Below are 19,300 nucleotides of genomic sequence, written 5' to 3' on the forward strand. Positions count from 1 at the left end.
ATAAAATACTCCGCACCATATTTTCAGAAGCAGTAACACTGTATAACTTTTTAACTATTAACATGTTTCTAAGTCTAATGAAAAGTAAGTATTGGAATGGAAATCTATTTATTTCTCACAAGTTACAGCCTCCCGATTGCAGGAGGAGGTGTGTGTTCACGTGCCCATGCAGGAGAACCTTGCATAACTGCTGAGACCGTGTGAGCCAGGGCAGAACTGTGACACAAGTCTACATTTCCATCCCCTTCCTGCTTATCCCGCACACCAGCTTAAATATTTGCACAGCAGCCAAGAAAGAGCCCTGCAGGCCAGATGCCGCATTAATCAAACCAGAGTTTCTCTACTGTGGCACTGCTGACATTTGGGAACAGATCCTTCTTTACTGGGGGGCGGGATTATCCTGTGCACTGTAGGATGCTTAGCCCTATCCCTGGTTGGGTGTGACTGGCATTCCACCAGATGCCATGCCGTAGCACCCACCACTGCCTGTGACAAACAAAAACATCTCCAGACATTGCCAAACAAGCTCTGGGGAGGCAAGTCACCCCTATTAACGATCAACTGGATTAACTCCTACTTTTGGAGAGAAGATAAACACTCACCATCATTAGTGTTAGAATCTTTTTCACTTTTGTTTTTGTTCTCATTAAGTAGGAAAACCACAAAGGACATTGAAAAACGTTACTACTGGTCAGGAAAGAGGTATGGTTTATAGGTAATAAAAAGCAAAAGATTCTAGGAACCAGAAAGGAGCCTCAAAATATTGGACCTATAAAATTGGAAGCAGTTCAGCAACCCAAGAACACTGTTAATAATTGGTATTCGCTAGAGAAACTTGGGTGACTCTAATACAAATCACTTGTTTACATGGATAATACTTTTAGTATCTGATTTTAAGTCATTTTTACTGGGTAAGGCTCACTCCCTCCTCACCTCATGACTTTTTAAAATATATATATAATCAAGTTCAACACACTGTGAATACCTTTGACTTACTTGCCAGTTTCATGGGGAGGGTGCCTCTGAGCACAGTGAGCATTCAACTTACAGAAATATATCAAGACGTTCTAGATCAAGATTTCCTTTGATTTCATTTCTGATTCACTTGAAGTTCATTTCTATGAAATAACTTGATATGGTTTTTTTTTTAAGCCTGGTCCATTGGTCTTGCAATAATTTGGATAACTGCTGTGCCATCTATTTGACTGATCTATCTATAACTATCCTTCCATAAAGTTGGTTTTTCTAGCCAAGAGCGAGTGGTTTACTTTCCAAACAATTTGCAACGTGCTTTGGCTATTCCAAAAGAGGTAGGATAGACAAATGGAGCTAAATAACAATCACACAAAGAGCAGTACCTTTAGGTGGTTCAGAAATGAGTTGGCAAGCCATCTGTGATGAAAACAGAATTTTTCAGTCATTGCTACTTAATGATGATCTATACCTTTGTCAGAAAACTTCACCCTTAATAAACATCCCTGGCATATTCAGTTTGAAACATGGGCTTTTTAAATCAAATACTTTCTAGAGATACGGCAATCTACACTTTAAAGTCTTTACAAAGATAAATTTTACCTGGAGAAAATTCCAAAACAGCTCCCACAAGCTCTACATTCAGGTGAATCTCTGGTGCTATGGAGAATTTATAGACAACTCGCCTTTGTCCCTGATTGCAAGTGGAAAGCACCACCCACCTCATGAGGGCTACCAGTGAGCATATGTTTCAATGGAACATTTTATGGTCTTGCTCTCACTTGTTGTGTGCCCTGGCCTAGCATTTCCACGTGCATGAATCCCCCATACATTACCCCCCAAATTAATGAGATTTGAATCTTGATGTCAAGTTGCAGTCTTTCATCAGAAACCAAATATATGGCTTCTTGGCCTTTTGACTAAGATCAAGTATAGGAAACCAAATATGTAGCAATTTATTTCCATGCCTAATGATGACTCTTTGTCACACCCCATCTCTTCAACAATAAAAATCATCCTTCTATTTTTGCCCTTATTCAGCTGGTCTCCAGCTACAATGAAGTCACACCTGATGGAGTTAACACCTTAGGTTTCTTTTCTCTCCTCAGCTTTCTGCACTGCAAGCCAAGGTCCATTATCTCAAGTTCCTCAGTGACCTGCGATTGTATGGCGGCCGTGTGTTCAAGGCAACATTAGTGGTAATTTCTCTTTTTTTGCTTTTTCTTGGGAGCCATGGAGGCTTACAAAATGTCACCATCTAGGCTGTCTTGAATGAGCTTGCTCTGTTGACAAAAGAAAATCAGCTGTGAATCCTCTCCAGCCTTCATTTCTAACCGACTTCATCAGTCTGAAAATATAAGAAATGTTGATAACACCACTCCAGAATGCCTTAGAAAAAGAAATGAGGAGAAGAATCAAGGGTTCTAACCACGGTCTTCTTTTAAATTGTCGAGTCAGAAGTTGCTTTCACACTAAAAAAAAAAAGGAAAGAAAGAAAGAGAAAACTTCATTTCTAAAAGCATCTTATGATGATGAGTGTACCATTCTAGGAAAACATTTACTTTCTACATTACTCATAATTTATCAGAGCTTTGATGCAGTCATATATCTGGTTCTTCTAATTGGATGATTTAGAACAATATGACCCCAAAACACTTTCTAAAGAAAATATGGTCTTCTGAAAACAGGCTCTTAGGCTCAACTTCGCATGGTGCTTCAGAGGTGCAGGGTTTATATATATATATTTTGTTACTATCTGTTTCTCAGCAGGCAGAAAAGCGCTCAGAAGTGACTCTCCTGGTCGGACCCCGGTATGGGATCAGCCATGTCATAAACACCAAAACCAATCTGGTGGCCCTTTTAGCTGACTTCAGCCATGTCAACAGAATCGAAATGTTTCCTGAGGAGGAGAGTTCAGTGAGGGTGGAGCTGCACGTCCTAGACGTGAAGGCAAGTCTTTTGAACAGCTAATTTCTGATAACACTGCTGGTGTTGACAAAGCAGGCAAAAGTTAGTATGTGTAGGGTATGACAGATGACACTTGGTACAGAAAATAATCCATCCAACTCAGGCCTGAGGAGTCCCGTCCTCCCTAAATTGCTGTGTGATCTGGGAACAAGTCACCAAGCTTCTCTCGGCTCCATATTTCCTTCTACACCCAAGAAAGCACACGGCAGGGTTTCTAGGTCCTTCTGACTTTAGACTACGTGAATTGTAGAGAGGAGGGGAGATTTTTCTGAACTAAATTTCTAGAATATATGACTCTTAGAGGGAGATTTTTCCAAACCTTCTTTAGAATTCTCCTTCCCTTTGGTTAGTTTGGGCCCATTTGTGTTCATTCTTTTGGAAAAGCTGGGCATTTTATAGTTGATTTGTCTTCTCGTGCTACAGCAATTGGTACTAACTGAACATCTGGTCCCTATGAATGTCGTGGCCTTTTCATTTAGAACAACAATCTGAGATTGCACACAAAGGTCTAAACTCTGCATCCAAACCAGAAGTTGACACCATCCAGGTCTCCAGTCCCCACCTTCTTTTCCCAGTAAAGATGAATCACTGGATTTGGGTTATGTTAATATGCCTAATGTGTCTGTGAAGAAAAGACCCTGGACCTAAGGGAGACAGTAACCCTGCAAAGGAGATAGCATCTTCCAGGAGGGGTGCTCTGAGAACAGCCACAGAGGACCCAGCCCCACCACCACTCACACGGGGGAAGGGAGTGTGAGAGGAGTGGATAAAGAGTAATTGAGAAGATGGGGAAAGGTTTCTTTCTACAGAGCAGATCAGAGTACTCGGTGATCTCTGCAGTGGAAACAGATGATCAGGAAGGAGAACATGGAGCTCAGACATGTTGGCTGTGGCCCATAGGACTTTGTGGGCTGGATCTAGAGGGTTCCATCTGGCTTCACAACAAGCTGAAAGTGTGGAATTTGACTTGTAATGCCTGGCCTGGTCCATGACCAAAGATGCTGGGAAAAATAGCCCATCATGGGAAAAGGGCAGAAGAAAGGATGAAGTGTGTTCAGTCGTTCTAGACCTGATGACAAGAAATAATCTGTCCCAAACAGAAATGGGTGGCAAGCCCCTGCTGCTGGTGTCCCACCTATATAAGACAATGGTGGGTGGCTTGGAAGCTGTGGGAGGACTTCCACTGAAGCAGAAAGAAAGGCAGTTTGACAAGTAGTTAGGGGCTTTGAATGGGAAGTAATATTCCGGCAGCCAAGAACTTTGAACTTGGTCAGTATCCTATACCTGAGAGTGAAAGCAAGAGGTCTGCCATCTTGCTGTCTTTGTGCCTCTCTTAATGTCTGCCCTTTATTGCTCCCTTATTTCTCTTTCGACAAGAATACACCCTTCTTAACTCAATGAGAAAAGTTACTTCATTAAATACTTTCTTCTCTTTGCGCCCAAGATCCATGTCTGATCATGTGATGACCTCATTGTTTCCAGAAAGCTGTAACAAGGTCTATTCGCAACTCCCATCTCTGTTTTACCCTTCTGTGAATTTAATTTCTTTAAGAGGCATCCTTTTCTTGAATTTCTTTGACACTTTTCCTTCAGTCATAGCAGTAATCTCTACTTGATTTTTACCTTTCTTTAATAGTAATTTTCACCATGAACCCAAAACCTAAAATCTTCCTGTAAATTTTCAGATTGTCAGTTTGCTGCTGGTGCTGGTAACTGAAAAAACTGGTCATTTAACTATCACTTTTTAAAATGTTAACAATCTGGGAACAAAACCAATGTCATTATTTTTTTTTTTTTCAATTCAATATGGCTTGAAAGAGATCCAAAATACCCAGGCTTTTTAGGTGGTATGTCCTAAATGTTTTTCAGTCAGACGCTCTGTGTGGTCCTTGATTTTTTCCCTCCCCATTTGTGTTTCTCTGACAAAATGTTTGCTAGATAACTTCCTTTGTTTATATTTCATGAGCATATATTTAGCTATTCACACTCCGAGAGACTATTAAGAATGGATGGACTTAACCAAAACATTCTCTTTTTTTGTAGCCTATCACGCTCCTGATGGAGTCCTCAGATGCCATGAACCTGGCCTGCCTCACTGCTGGATACTACAGGCTGCTTGTAGACTCCAGAAGGTCCATATTTAACATGGCCAACAAGAAAAACACAGCAACCCAAGAAACAGGTATTCTGTGCCTAAACTCATTAAGCCCTGACCCCCTACACCCACTCTACTTGATAATAGTAACAAGGATGTTTCTTTAAAAGTTAAAATTGTACCTACAAAATAAATCTAATAACCAAGTTTAACACCAAAAGCCTTCAGATATTTATTTTTTTTATTAGATCATAGCTGTGTACATTAGTATGATCATGGGGCACCATACACTTGGTTCATAGACCATTTGACACATTTTCATCACACTAGTTAACATAGCTTTCCTGACATTTTCTTAGTTTTTGCTAAGACCTTTACATTCCACATTTACTAAGATTCACGTATACCCTTGTAAGATGCACCGCAGGTGTGATCCCATTAATCCCCCTCCCTCCACCTACCTCCCCCCTCCCTCCCCTCCCTTTCCCCCTTCTCCCTATTCTTAGGTTGTAACTGGGTTATAGCTTTCATGTGACGGTCCTACATTAGTTTCATAATAAGGGTGAGTACATTGGGTACTTTTTCTTCCATTCTTGAGACACTTTACTAAGAAGAATGTGTTCCAGCTCCATCCATGTAAACATGAAAGAGGTAAAGTCTCCTTCTTTCTTTAAGGCTGCATAATATATTTCTGATGTAGTCTAATGAAAAACGAAAATACTGGTTTGTCACGACATTAGACAGTGGTTGTGTTATTGTGAAAGTCTTTATGGCTGGGTTTTTATTGCCTCACTCTCACAGAGGTCAAGATGCAGAGAACTAATGATGGAATGTCCAAGTAGAGGCTGTGAGGCCCTGCTCTAGGGCTGGTGTCTCCTTAAGGCAGGGGTTCTCAACCTTCCTAATGCCGCAACCCTTTAATACAGTTCCTCATGTTGTGGTGACCCCCAGCCATAAAATTATTCACGAAGTAGCAACAAAAATAATGCTATGGTTGGGGGTCCCCACAACATGAAGTAGCAACGAAAATAACTTTATGGTTGAGGTCACCACAACATGAGGAACTGTATTAAAGGGTCACAGCATTAGGAAGGTTGAGAACCCCTGCCTTAGAGCGTCCTAGGCCAGGTGCCTGGGAGCCTCCTCCCTTACAGTCAGACTTAGCCCCGGGACCCTGGGAACTTTACCAAGAGAGAACATGAGAACTGCCTGGCACTTGGACTTGGAGGTTCTGGAAGAGAATTATTCTAGCCCAGCAGTCATCTTAGATCCAAAATACAAGCACTGACGTGGCAAAGACGTCAAATAATTCAGCCATGTAATAGCACAGAATACCCCTAAAAGACAAAGAGGGCTGCAAATATTGACTATTTCTTTAACAACAGGTGGTTTTCATTTGTTTTAGGACATTTTCCTCTAGTTATTTGAGCATTTTCCTCCATCTTTAGTGGATGCTTAGTAAATATGGCTGATGGACACCACTATTTCAGGCGGAGCCACTGACCCATGAAACAAAAGTACTCAGAGGCTCCATAATTAGGGTTTCTTTTAAAAGAAAGGGGAACTCTTTAGAACCAATATTATTGCCTTTTTTTTTTTTAAGACAGAGTCTCACTTTGTCACCCTTAGTAGAATGCCGTGGCATCATAGCTCACAGCAACCTCAAACTGTTGGCCTCAAGTAATCCTCTTGCCTCAGCCTCCCTCTGGAGTAGCTGGGACTACAGGCCCCCACCTATTTTTAGAGACAGGATCTCACTCTTTCTCAGGCTGGTCTCGAACTCCTGAACTCAGACGATCCACCTGCCTCGGCCTCCCAGAGTGCTAGGATTATAGGCATGAGCCACTGTGCTCAGCATTGTTGCTGTTTCTAAGAGAAAACTGGGGGAGGGGGGAATGGAAGGAAAATCCTCTCACTTTTAAACTGAGTAGAAACCGTAAGTCTTTATTCCATAAATACATGATAATACATAGATACACATGCTGCACAGGGACTTACCCACAGGTAAGACAGCACGGAAGAGAGGGACAAAGCGTGTTAGAAGGCAACTTTGACTTTCGAGTCAGATAAGTCTGAGCTTTAACCCAGCCCCGTCCTGAGGTGTCTGGGTTTTTAGTTTCTCTAAGCTTAGGTTTCCTCATTTATAAGACTGGAATTAAAAAGCTAGTTTGCAAGGTAAGAGTAGCAAACTCTGTAATGTACACCACCTAAAATGACACTCGGTACTTCAATTCATACTTTGGTTATATGGGTATATTTAAAAATGGAAAAATTAAAAATATAATTGGCAGTGGAAAAAAAAACAGTAGATGAAAAATTGAGAATCTAAGTGATGGAAACACAGAAAGGAAAAGAACCAGAGGCAAAGAAAGTCTCCAAGAGGCACAAACGTTTTAAAATAAGTAAAGAAAGGAAAAGGGCAAAAGGGAGGTGGTAAGTGTGCACTGGGTTTGGTGGTAAACATTTTTATGACTGCCTGTTTTCATGGAGCTAGGATATTTACAGCAATCTAACACTGACCTTTGAAATTCCGAAGAGCAGTTCAGCAATTTGACACAATCCTTTCTCATTGGAAACCCAGGTTTCATCTTTTTATTTTCAAATCCTAAAGTTTGTCTTGCAAATAAATCCTTTTCCCCATAGACTGTAAAGATTAGACAGGAGTATGAAGAAAACCTAACCTACCATTCTAAAAATGGTTACAGTAATAAGGTTCTCCATTCTGTCCAATTTGTAGGGACCCACAATGTAATGTTTAATAAAACTTCAAGAGGCAAAAACTTAGCTACAAAAAAAGTATTATTACTGGGGGGAAAGAATGGAACTTCAACCTCAGTAATTTCTCCCAGTTCTGAAGCAAGAATGAGGATGACGGTTATGTGTTCCAGATACCTCACCCCACTCTCAGAGAGGGCAGGGTGGGGTGTAGGGCCAAGGGGGAAAGAGCATGATCCACTCCAATAAAGAACCTGGTAGACTTAGGTTGAGCATCCTCTAATGGCAGAAGGTACTATCTTCTGAGAAACTCCCACTAAGAACCTCTAAGACCCAAGAAATAGAAAGAGTGAAGTCTGATTAGGCTAGTCCATCTCTAGTCCACTCTTTCCTCCCACTCTGTGAGAGATTGGACCATAAAATAGATTCCAGTTCCCAATCTACATCCTTCTATGTCTCTAAAATCATTCTAGGAAGCTAAATCAGTGTACCCTTCTGGAAGGAAACCAAGATTGAGCTGTATTTTCTTCTCACCTCAAACTGATCATAGATCTTAGTTGAGATCTCAAACAAAGACTAATAAGCCCCCATTTCTGCTTCTCTGTCTTGAAAAATTAGCCTTCATGCACTTTTGAAATCCATGACCCCACATTTATATATCTCTGTTTTAGGAGGGTCTGAGTAAGTATCCATTAACTTGTTTTTAGCCTATCAACTTACTCAGTTTTCTTGTTGGTCTAAACCAACAGTTTAGGGCCTGTGCAGATAATTCAGAATGATAGCATCTCAAGATCCTGAACTTAATTAAATTTGCAAGACTCTTTTCAAAGGTCACATTTACAGCATGGACACATCTTGTGGGGGCCACTATTTAACCTATGCACCATTTGTTTATGTATCATCTATGGCCACATTCATGTTATGACAGCGAAGATGAGTAAAGTATTATCTGGCCCTCCCTTTAGAGAAAATGTTTACCAACCCCTGTTCTAAACTTCTGCTACAACTTGGCTGAACCATTCTGCTTCCCTGCAACAATCCACACTCAATCTCTCTCTCTTGCTCACGCACATAACATACTCATCCAGTCACAATCTAAATTGTTGTTAATAAAACAATACTAAACCCCTACAAGGTCTATTTATTATAAGGTAAGATACAAATATGACCAGTATATAATTGTCTTCAAAATTAAATCTTTTACTTACTGTTCATGAAAATATATGAATTTCTTAAAAGGATATTGAACATTTTTAGCATTAAGTCCATTATGTAATTGGGGGGAGCAAAAACCTGTTTGGCAAAACTGATTTTTTCCTTCCATGTACCTTACACATCTGATGTCAGTATCATGTATCCAAATTTGTGATGAGGGCAATTTAAGGGAACGTATCGAAGAATAACATGGCACTGAAATTTCTTCAAAATATTGCCTCTGAAATCTGCAAGGCAATATTTACAGAGTGACCCAGTTTCCTGTCTCGTTAAATATCAGAGCAAATCTCTACATCAAAATTCCATATTAAAAGACTGTTGAAGAGCAAGCAAAAAATATTTAAATTAGAGTTTTGCAATTTTAAATCAATGAGGAACATCTAACAACTCTTTGGGAGTTTCCATGATACAAACAAAAATTGAAGTTAGTCTAAATGTTAATTATGCTTAGAAACAGAAGTACGTTACCTGTGAGCACACCACCTTATGCATTTTATATACACATGAACATACTTAGCCATGTAGGCTGATGTTTAGACATGAATATATTAATACCCACTAGGATATAAAGATAGGGTGTTTGTGCAATCATTACAATATTTATTTTAATTTCCTAAAAAATATGGGAGAAGTATAAATATCCTTGATCTTCTCTTAATTCGATGAGAATAAAGTCAAATGTTTTCCCCTACAAAGTGGGAAATGTTAGACCTCACTTTACAAGGAAAAGGGTAATATATTTTCTGGGATAGCAGCTTCTTGCAATCTCACCTTTAAGGTATGTAAAAAGCATACTTTATATTCACATTGTTAGATGTAAATGAGGTCTTTTAATAATTCAGATGGGATAGTTTCCTACTCTTAGATAGTATTAGATTTCATCAAACAGCAACTATATTTTATGCAGTATTCATTTTGTTAAGGTCAATGCTCCTAACCAAGGAATCCTTACTCCTAAAGCCTAAATGGACCTTTGCCATATTTGGAAAGTTGAATAAACATATTTGCACAAGCGGTTCTATAAGCCATGAAACTAAGAAACAGACATGACACCTCTCCCTCCCCCCCCAAAAAAAAAACACAACAGCACAGTAACATGTCTTTGTATGATTCTTTCTGTTTAGGAACTGAAAATAAAGGAAAGCATAACCTCCTCGGCCCAGATTGGAACTGCATACCCCAAATGACCACCTTTATTGGCGAAGGGGAACAAGAAGCCCAGATAACATACATAGATTCCAAACAGAAGACGGTTGAGATCACAGATAGCGCCATGTGTCCAAAAGAGCACCGGCACTTGTTCATGGGCAGCACCTATAACGCAGATGAACTTGGCCAGCCACTGGTGCAGCCTGGGGAAGCCCCCTGTGAGGCAGACTACAGAAGTCTAGCACAGCGGTCCCTGCTGACTCTCTCAGGACCAGAAACTCTGAAGAAAGCACAGGAATCTCCCAGAGGAGCCAAAGTGTCCTTTATTTTTGGAGACCTTGCGTTGGATGACAGCATGAGTCCCCCAACTCTCGGCTATGAAACCCTGTTAGACGAGAGTCCAGAAATGCTGGAGAAGCAGAGGAACCTCTGCATCAGCAGTGCCAACGACATGAAGGGCCTGGGTCTGGCTCCCGACGCAGAGGGCATCCAATTTGTGGCAAATTCTGTTTACGCAAACATAGGCGATGTGAAGAACTTCCAGGCCACCGAGGGGATCGAGGAGCCCCTCTTGCATGACATCTGCTACGCAGAGAACACCGATGACGTGGAGGATGAGGACGAGGTGAGCTGTGAGGAAGACCTCGTGGTGGGGGAGATGAACCAGCCGGCCATCCTCAGCCTGTCTGGCTCAAGCGATGACATCATTGACCTCACGTCTCTGCCCCCTCCGGAAGGTGATGACAATGAGGATGACTTCCTCTTGCGTTCCTTGAACATGGCCATCGCCGCCCCTCCACCTGGCTTCAGAGATAGCTCGGATGAAGAGGACTCTCAGAGCCAGGGAGCTTCCTTCCGCGAGGGCAAGGAGCAAGGCAACGGCCTGCAAAATGACGAGATCCCCGTGTCCCTCATTGACGCTGTGCCCACCAGCACCGAGGGCAAGTGTGAGAAGGGACTGGAGAGTGCCGTGGTCTCCACGCTGGAAGCTCTAGAAGCTCTATCTGTGTCGGAAGAACAGCAGACCAGTGACAATTCAGGTTCTTTCACCATTGTTACATTTATTCACTGATAACCCATGTCATTTCATCTTTTCAAGCCATTTGCCCTTGGAGTCCTGTTACGTGCAGTTGTCCATTTCACTCATGTTCCATTTCATAAATGTGCTGAAACTACCATCCTGAGGTGTTTTATTTTTTTAGTTATGATTTCCTTTTTGTTGTTTTAAGTATGGCATATGACCCTCCCCCACCCCCATTTCTGGAACAACGTTGCAATAAACTCAGAGTCCTTACTGAAAAGGGAAAAACTTGGTTTTTGTTTTTATAATAATGAGCCCCATTTTCTTACATGTCTCCGAGTGCCTCTGATGCCTGCATTAACCCCTTCTTGTTTTTCACGGCATGCAGGTGTGGCCATCTTGCGGGCTTATAGTCCTGAGTCTTCGTCAGACTCGGGCAATGAAACTAACTCTTCTGAAATGACTGAGAGTTCTGAACTAGCCACAGCACAAAAGCAGTCAGAAAGCCTCTCTCGCATGTTCTTGGCCACTCACGAAGGCTACCACCCTCTTGCAGAAGAGCAGACGGAATTCCCCACTTCCAAACCCCCCGCTGGGGCCTTGCCTCCGAAGTCCTCCCATGCCCTGGCTGCTCGGCCCGCGACCGACCTCCCACCCAAAGTTGTGCCTTCCAAGCAGATACTTCACTCAGACCACATGGAGATGGAGCCCGAAACCATGGAGACCAAGTCGGTCACTGACTATTTTAGCAAACTGCACATGGGGTCCGTGGCGTATTCCTGCACCAGCAAAAGGAAAAGCAAGCTGGCCGACGGGGAGGGGAAAGCGCCCCCTAACGGGAACATGGCCGGAAACAAACAGCAGGGGACCAGAACAGCTGAGCTGGAGGAGGCGGCCAGCGGTAAATTTGGTACCGTATCTTCGAGGGACAGTCAACACCTAAGCACTTTTAACCTGGAGAGAACTGCCTTTCGCAAGGACAGCCAAAGGTGGTATGTGGCCACGGAAGGCGGGGGGGCTGACAAAAGTGGCTTGGAGGCAGCCACGGGCAAAACCTTCCCACGAGCTTCTGGTCTCGGGCCAAGGGAGGCTGAAGGGAAGCAGGAAGGGGCTCCTGATGGAGAAGCCACTGATGTTTCGGGACTTGGCCAAGGGGACCGCTGCTTAACTGATGTGACCTGTGCATCTTCGCCGAAAGACTTGGGTAACCCAGAGGATGCCGATTCATCCACCTGCGACCATCCCTCCAAGCTTCCCGAGGCAGAAGAAAATGTGGCCCGCCTCTGTGACTACCACTTGGCCAAGCGGATGTCGTCACTGCAAAGTGAGGGCCACTTTTCTCTGCAGAGCTCCCAAGGCTCTTCAGTGGATGCGGGCTGCGGCACTGGCAGCAGTGGCAGTGCCTGCGCCACTCCCGTGGAGTCACCACTCTGCCCCTCCATGGGGAAGCACCTAATCCCTGACGCTTCTGGGAAAGGCGTGAGTTACGTTCCTTCAGAGGAGCGAGCTCCGGGCCTTCCCGGCCATGCAGCCACCTTTAAGGACCTCCACCCACAGACGGAAGGGATGTGTCCACGGATGACAGTGCCTGCTCTGCACTCAGCCATTAATTCCGAACCCCTGTTTGGCACTTTGAGAGATGGATGCCATCGGCTCCCCAAGATTAAGGAAACCACAGGTACAGCAATGATGGATTCGGTGCTTTGCATGACATGCCAGGAACATATAAACCAAACTTACAACAAACTCCAAACCACAGAGTCCCAAAGAAAAGTAAGAGTTAGAATTGTAAAAGGCCACAGAATTGTTAAGTAGCAATTACTGATCCCCTGAGGTTTAAAAAATACTGCAGTTTCTAGATCTGGAACAATGGTGAAAATAGCATTTGCTCTTTAAAACTTTGTGCTTGCTTTTACAATTTGATGGAGCAACATTTTTTTTCTAAATTCTAAATGCAAACTTTTAGCAGTACCCAGTGTGACTTTTAGTTATAAGGCAGTACGGCTTAGACTCACATAATAGTTTGATTTCCTCTCCAAGACACCTGATTTCTAGTTTTGCCATTTCGTTACTGACAGGAGGAAAAATACGAGAGCAGGGCGTCAAGGAGGCTGCAGGAGTTTGGAGGGATCATTTTGCTTTCAGCAATCACACAGAGTCTTTCCTACTCTATAAGGCTGCACTAAAAGAATGTTTTGAAATGCCCGGCATACACCAGTATCGGGAAGATTTGGGGTTATGTATCATTAGCTGATTTTCCCTGAAATAATAAAATATAGACACAGGTAGAAAGAACACAGTCACCTTCTGTTCCCCACCTTCATTCACCCAGCTGGCAAAAGCAGATGCTCTCATACTTCCGCGTTTCAGATGACATCAGTGATAGTGTCTTTTCCAGATAGGTCAATAGATGTTAGTGAGATCTGATATTAGTTCACTTCTACCACTGTCCTTTTAAGATTTTCTACCTTCTCAAAACCTACCACTAGCTTCAAACCATCTGTGAATGTTACCTAACTCATCACCCACCTACATCTTTACCTCCCAACTAGTTAAATCACACTCTTTAATTCTTCATGGTTTACCAAGAGCTTTCACTTAAGTCACCTTGGGCTCCTCATATAAATTCTCAGGTGAATATTTTTCACATGACAACTTTTCTAAGAAAAGTTTAGCAACTGGCTTAGTGTCTCAGCCTTGGATCATGTACCAGGCAAATCTTATGCTGGCCTCTTAAAAAGGTTAACGTATTTCATTTGTATTAATTAAATTAGGCCACTTTTAAAAAAAATAGGTAACTGATGCCAGGATTAACCTAACTCCCTTGAAATGAAACTTAAATATCTTCAATATATTTGAATAATCTGAATGTAGGATGTGTGTTTTTTATGTGTCTAAGCTTTAGTAGGTAAATGTTGGAAGCAAGGCAATTCATGAAATACTATTGTCTCCCTGAAAAATGTTTGGGATTTCTAGATAATTCCAAATGAATCAGTACCGGGAATAATAGATTCCAGTATTTCTTTTATTTTTTTTATTTTTATTTTTTTTGTTTGTTTGTTTTTGATGAGAGAGTCTTAAGCTGTTGCCCTGGGTAGAGCTCACAGCAACCTCCAACTCTTGGGTTTAAGCAATTCTCTTGTCTCAGCCTCCCAAGAAGCTGGGACTACAGGCGCCTGCCACGACAGCTGGCTACATTTTTGTTGCAGTTGTCGTTGTTTTAGCTGACCCAGGCCGAATTTGAACCTGCCAGCCTTGGTGTATGTGGCCTGCACCTACACACTGAGCTACGGGTGCCACCCCAGTATTTCTTATATACTTTGAAATGGAAATGTGTTATACCCTATCAGGAGGCAGCCTTTAAAAGCAAGGTGACCCTGGCATATGGCAGCCCTTCTAGAATGCGTCTGGGGATGTAGATCATGCAGAGATGTAGTAAAAGGCCTCCCAGAAGATGCTTAATGATTCTGTTTTTCTACTACCCCTAGTGTAGCTTTGACAGAGCCTGGGAAGGAGAGACGAGGAGGCATGCCTTCAGCTTGGTCTCAACATCCTGAAGCTGATCCCATCCTGCTACCATCAAACATTCACTCGGAATCAAAGGTGCCAATTCCAAATCAAGACCCTAATGATTTCTCTCAAGCAAACCAAGCATATGGAGAGGCTGTGAGCTGGCGGCCACCAGATCTGAGAGGGGGGAGCCTCAGGACACCCCCAAGCCAGAGAGCTCTGAAACATAGAAGCAGTATCCTCTTAGGATCTGTAGGTTTGGAGACCTTCCGAGAGAGAACCAGGGGTGCAGTCAGCTTAAAGTGTCCAGGCATCACAGAAGCACAGGAGGCCAGTTCGGAAAGGCAAGCAGAGCTCCCCCTGGGGAAGAAGCTCACCAAAAGTTTTTCCCAAAGCTCGATGCACTTGAGCTCTGAGGGGAAGTTTCACAAAAGATCCCCAGTGGCTCATAAAGACTCCAAGCTGTATAGGACATTACCCTTGCGGAAGCTGGAGGGCAGCAATTGGAGATGCCGGGGGCCCTTCAGCTACTGCTTCCTCAACCGAGGGCAGGATGAAGATGTTGATGAAGAGAAAGAGGAGGGAGAGGCCACCCACCAGGTCTCTTGCCTCTATCGACCCCGAATGACTCAGGCCATACCAGAATCAGCCAGCCTCTCCCCGGCTGTTGGGATTCAGAATCAAGGAGGGGAGCTGTCCACGGGTCCAGGGCTGAAGGTCTGGGCAGAAGACCTGAGTGGCCCAGATGACTTGGACTTCAGCAACCTGGCTTTTGATGCCCAGATTGCAAGAATAAATGCCCTAAAAGAGAGCACATATGCAATGCCTGATGGGTTCCTCGCAGCCCAAAATGATGCCAATGAGCTGCTCTGCCTGGTCAGGGCAACCAAGGGGAGGAGAGAGGAGTCACGCCCCGAGGCGTACGACCTTACACTTTCTCAGTACAAGCAACTATTATCCATCGAGTCCAGACAGTTGGGAAGTGCCTGTAGGAAAATGGCGATGGCCGAGAAAAGCCCAGAGGAGATGCTCCTAGCTATGACTTCCAGCTTTCAAGTGCTCTGTTGCTTAACAGAAGCTTGCATGCGATTAGTTAAAGTCGTCAACTCAGAGACACAGCAGCAGGAAATTGTAGGGAAGATCGATGAAGTGGTCATAAACTACATTTGTCTCCTAAAAGCTGCTGAGGCAGCCACTGGAAAGACTGGGGACCCTAATGTTGGACTCTCCGCGCGACATTCAACCACCATGGCCACTCTCGTAAGCACACTAACACGTTCTCTCAAGAGGCTTTTAAATAAATAAATATGAAAGTCACGTCATAATCTACCTTTGCAAAGCCATACATGAACTTTTATTTACTTTACGTGTACGATGAACAGATGTCTCCTTTCTTCTCTCTGTATATTTTGTTATTTTATATAAAATAGAAGATAAAAGTCACATTGATGAAATGTTGAAACGTACTACTCAAATGTATTCTGTTTATATTATGCATATTTAGACATAAAAGAAATATCCAAGAAAGTGATGACATATGGCTATTTTTCATATAGCCAAAATTCCAGGTATATGACGTAAAATTTTAAATTCTACCATGTTAGAGCAAAACAATGAATCCTTTCCCCTTTCTTTCCAAGCAAATACTTGGAGACCATATCGTTCATATTTAGAAGTTAAAAAAAAAAAAAAAGGTAAAAGAAATCACAATGTATATAAAACAGTACTTATGTTTTAAAATTATGATTTTTAAGCATTGGAAGTAGGTTAAAAAGACATTTAAAATCCAAGCAGCTATTATGAATTACTAGAGAATATATCTATAATAAATTAATTTTTTGCTCATAGAGTTTGGTTATTGCCTGCTTTCTTCCAAGAATCCCATATGTTTAATTTGAGTTTATGCTATTGGTCTACAAATGTGTGGGGGGATGGATTCTGTGTCAACACAAACGCTCTTCACAATGTTTCTAGAATTTAAATACCTCCCAAATAGAAAAACAGAGGGAATGACGGGCAGGTTCCTAGGTCATACCTAGAATTATAGATTATCTCATTACATAAAACGTATGGAATAATACCCAAATTAATTCTTTTATAGAGAGATCTGCTTTGACTAAATGTCAAAATCTATGAACCAAAGACATTATTTTTCCTCCATGCCAACTCAACCATGAAACTTAACATTCCCTATAGAATGACAGACACTTAGCGAAGTGTTTGCAAACTTACAAAAAGGAACATTTACTATTAGATCATCATAATTAAGTGCAGACCCAGTAATGTAGACCAGACCACACACCAGCACCTGTGAGTCACATCTCAGATCGCAGCCCTCAGCAGAGAGCTTCATGTTTCACCACCTCTACAGGGGCCAGGGCTGCCAATCAAATTTGGAATTACAGCCTGAAATGAGGACAAAATCTAAAATCTGGGATGTTACAGGAAATCAAGGAGAGATGGTTACTCATACTGGAAGTCATGATTTGATAAACAGTAAAGTGTTTAAGTATATACTTATCTGGATTTGCTGATTAAAAATATGAAATCGGAAAAAGAAAACAGAAGTGGTAAGTTTCATCAGTTCCAGTGAAACTGATGGAATGCAAAGAAGTTTTCAGCAGTGTCATCTCTCCAAAAATATCCTGTAATGATAAAATAAAGTCATTGTATACATATGTATTTCCTGGGTCATTCAGTGCTCATGCTACACATGTTCCTACTTATGTTGAGGGCTCTTTAGAATATGACAGGAGTACACCAGGTACAAATGTTTCCATTTTTGTAAACTACTGGGCAGGAGGTGTAACACAGTCCACAATTGCAATCTCTCTCTAATCACCCGTTCCACAGAGACTAAACAACAAAACCCACGTGTTAACAGATGGCAGCAAAGGGAAGAAGTGTGTGTTATTATAAATAATGTTTAATTAAATAATAAAACATTATTTCATTACAATTATAAATATTGGTGTTTCAATATTGAGAGATATTAGTGGTCTTTACTGTGGAAAATCTTAGTAAATATCATTCTGTGTACAAAATTCCTGACCTATTAATAGGATGTGTGCCCTATGTCACTGTGCTTAACATATCATCTATATTATCTCATTTAATCATCACAACTTTCTGCTGGTTTGGACACTGTTCTTAATTTCCTCCAGAAGCAATGTCGTTGAGTAAAGATATGAGGTTTAGAGTCCAAAACATCTTGATTTAAGTTTTGACTCTGCCATTTTCTAGCCCTTTCATCTTAGAAAAGCTGTTTTCAAAGTTTCAATTTCCTTGTACTAAAATGGAAATCAATAGATCTATTTCCATGAGGTTGTCATGAATTTTTGAGTAAAATTATGTGTGTAAACTTCTTACCGTGATACCCGGCAGAGAGTAAGTACTGAATTAATGTTAGATATTATTATCATCATAATTATGATGTTAAATATATTGCCCAAGATAATATGTGGGGGATGTTTATTTTATATGCATATTGTATCCTGACTCTGTATGTAGAACACATTATGTGTATTTCATATATATATAAAAGTGTACAAGGAAGTGATAATCCTTGTTCAAATCACGTATCTAGTTAGAACAACTTCTCGGTCCATTTGCGTTCTTTGAGAAGCCTCGGGGAAATAGCTCTGGGTCTTTCTAATTCATCTCCCATTACCTGTGGCTGCGCCAGTAAGTTTCTGTTTCTTATAAATTCTTTGCTACTCAAGGGGCCCTTGCATTCACTAAGCATGGGGCTCCTAACTGGGGTCCAGGTCCACTAGAGTGTAGAAAAAATATATTAAAATGGTATTTGTGCATATTTTTACCTAGCTTTTTTTATGTTGTGTATGTTTTATAATGGCATAATAGTACAGTGGTACATGTACATAATTTTAAATAAATAAATGAATGAACAAACAAGTAAGTATATGCCTGGTACATGCATGCAAAAATATTGTCTCAGGTAGGGTTGCGTTCAATAAGGTTGGAGAGCACTGTACAAGATAGAGACACCCAAGGTCCTTTACATTTAGTCACCAGCCTACTTTTCCAAGTTTATTCCTACCATTTTTATTAATCTTCCATTAAAAACAAATACAAAAGTAATGAATCAGTGTGGACTTGTGACACACCAGTTCATGTCCAATCTTACTTTCTATATTTTTAGCCACATCCTTCCACACCGTATGCTTTACAAGCAAATCCCAAACATCATAGTATTTTATCCATAGACGTTTCAGTAAGAATATCCTATAAGAACTTTTAAACATAATAATGCCATTTGCACATTTTAAAAATTAGTAATTCCTTAACATTACAGAAATAAATTATGGCAAACCTGAAATTCCCCTATAAACTCAACCCCAAAAGACAATCATTGTCCACAAGTCAGAGCATTTTCTTTTACTCTATATATACGAATGTTACTGTATCTGTTTATGAATTTTTCTTTTGGCTCAGAAAGTTGGTCTGGTCCCAGTTCTATCATATTTCATATTAGGGGATTGTCAGAAAAGTTACGATTGATATGGAAAGGAAGAATGCTCAGATAAACAACCACTACAGCATTGGGCTTCTAGAAAAATCCAACAACTGGCTCGATGCCTGTAACTCAGTGGTTAGGGCGCCGGCCACATACACCAGGGCTGGCGGGTTCGAAC

At 41.6% G+C, this 19,300-nt stretch overlaps 1 protein-coding gene across 1 annotated transcript in view; it reads left to right on the forward strand.

Moving 5' to 3' along the window:
* FRMPD4 (FERM and PDZ domain containing 4) overlaps positions 1-18,557 on the forward strand; it is a 597,878-nt gene extending 579,321 nt beyond the window's left edge. The window contains exons 12-17 of the mRNA XM_053580630.1: positions 2,082-2,171; positions 2,740-2,922; positions 4,984-5,122; positions 10,090-11,154; positions 11,524-12,813; positions 14,629-18,557. Of these exons, the coding sequence (XP_053436605.1) occupies positions 2,082-2,171; positions 2,740-2,922; positions 4,984-5,122; positions 10,090-11,154; positions 11,524-12,813; positions 14,629-15,950 (4,089 nt within the window). The 3' untranslated portion in view covers positions 15,951-18,557. The remainder of the gene's footprint in view (positions 1-2,081; positions 2,172-2,739; positions 2,923-4,983; positions 5,123-10,089; positions 11,155-11,523; positions 12,814-14,628) is intronic.
* Positions 18,558-19,300: the final 743 nt, after the last annotated feature.

This window comes from Nycticebus coucang, chromosome X, assembly GCF_027406575.1.
Source record: "Nycticebus coucang isolate mNycCou1 chromosome X, mNycCou1.pri, whole genome shotgun sequence".
In the NCBI taxonomy this organism is placed as follows: Eukaryota; Metazoa; Chordata; class Mammalia; order Primates; family Lorisidae; genus Nycticebus; species Nycticebus coucang.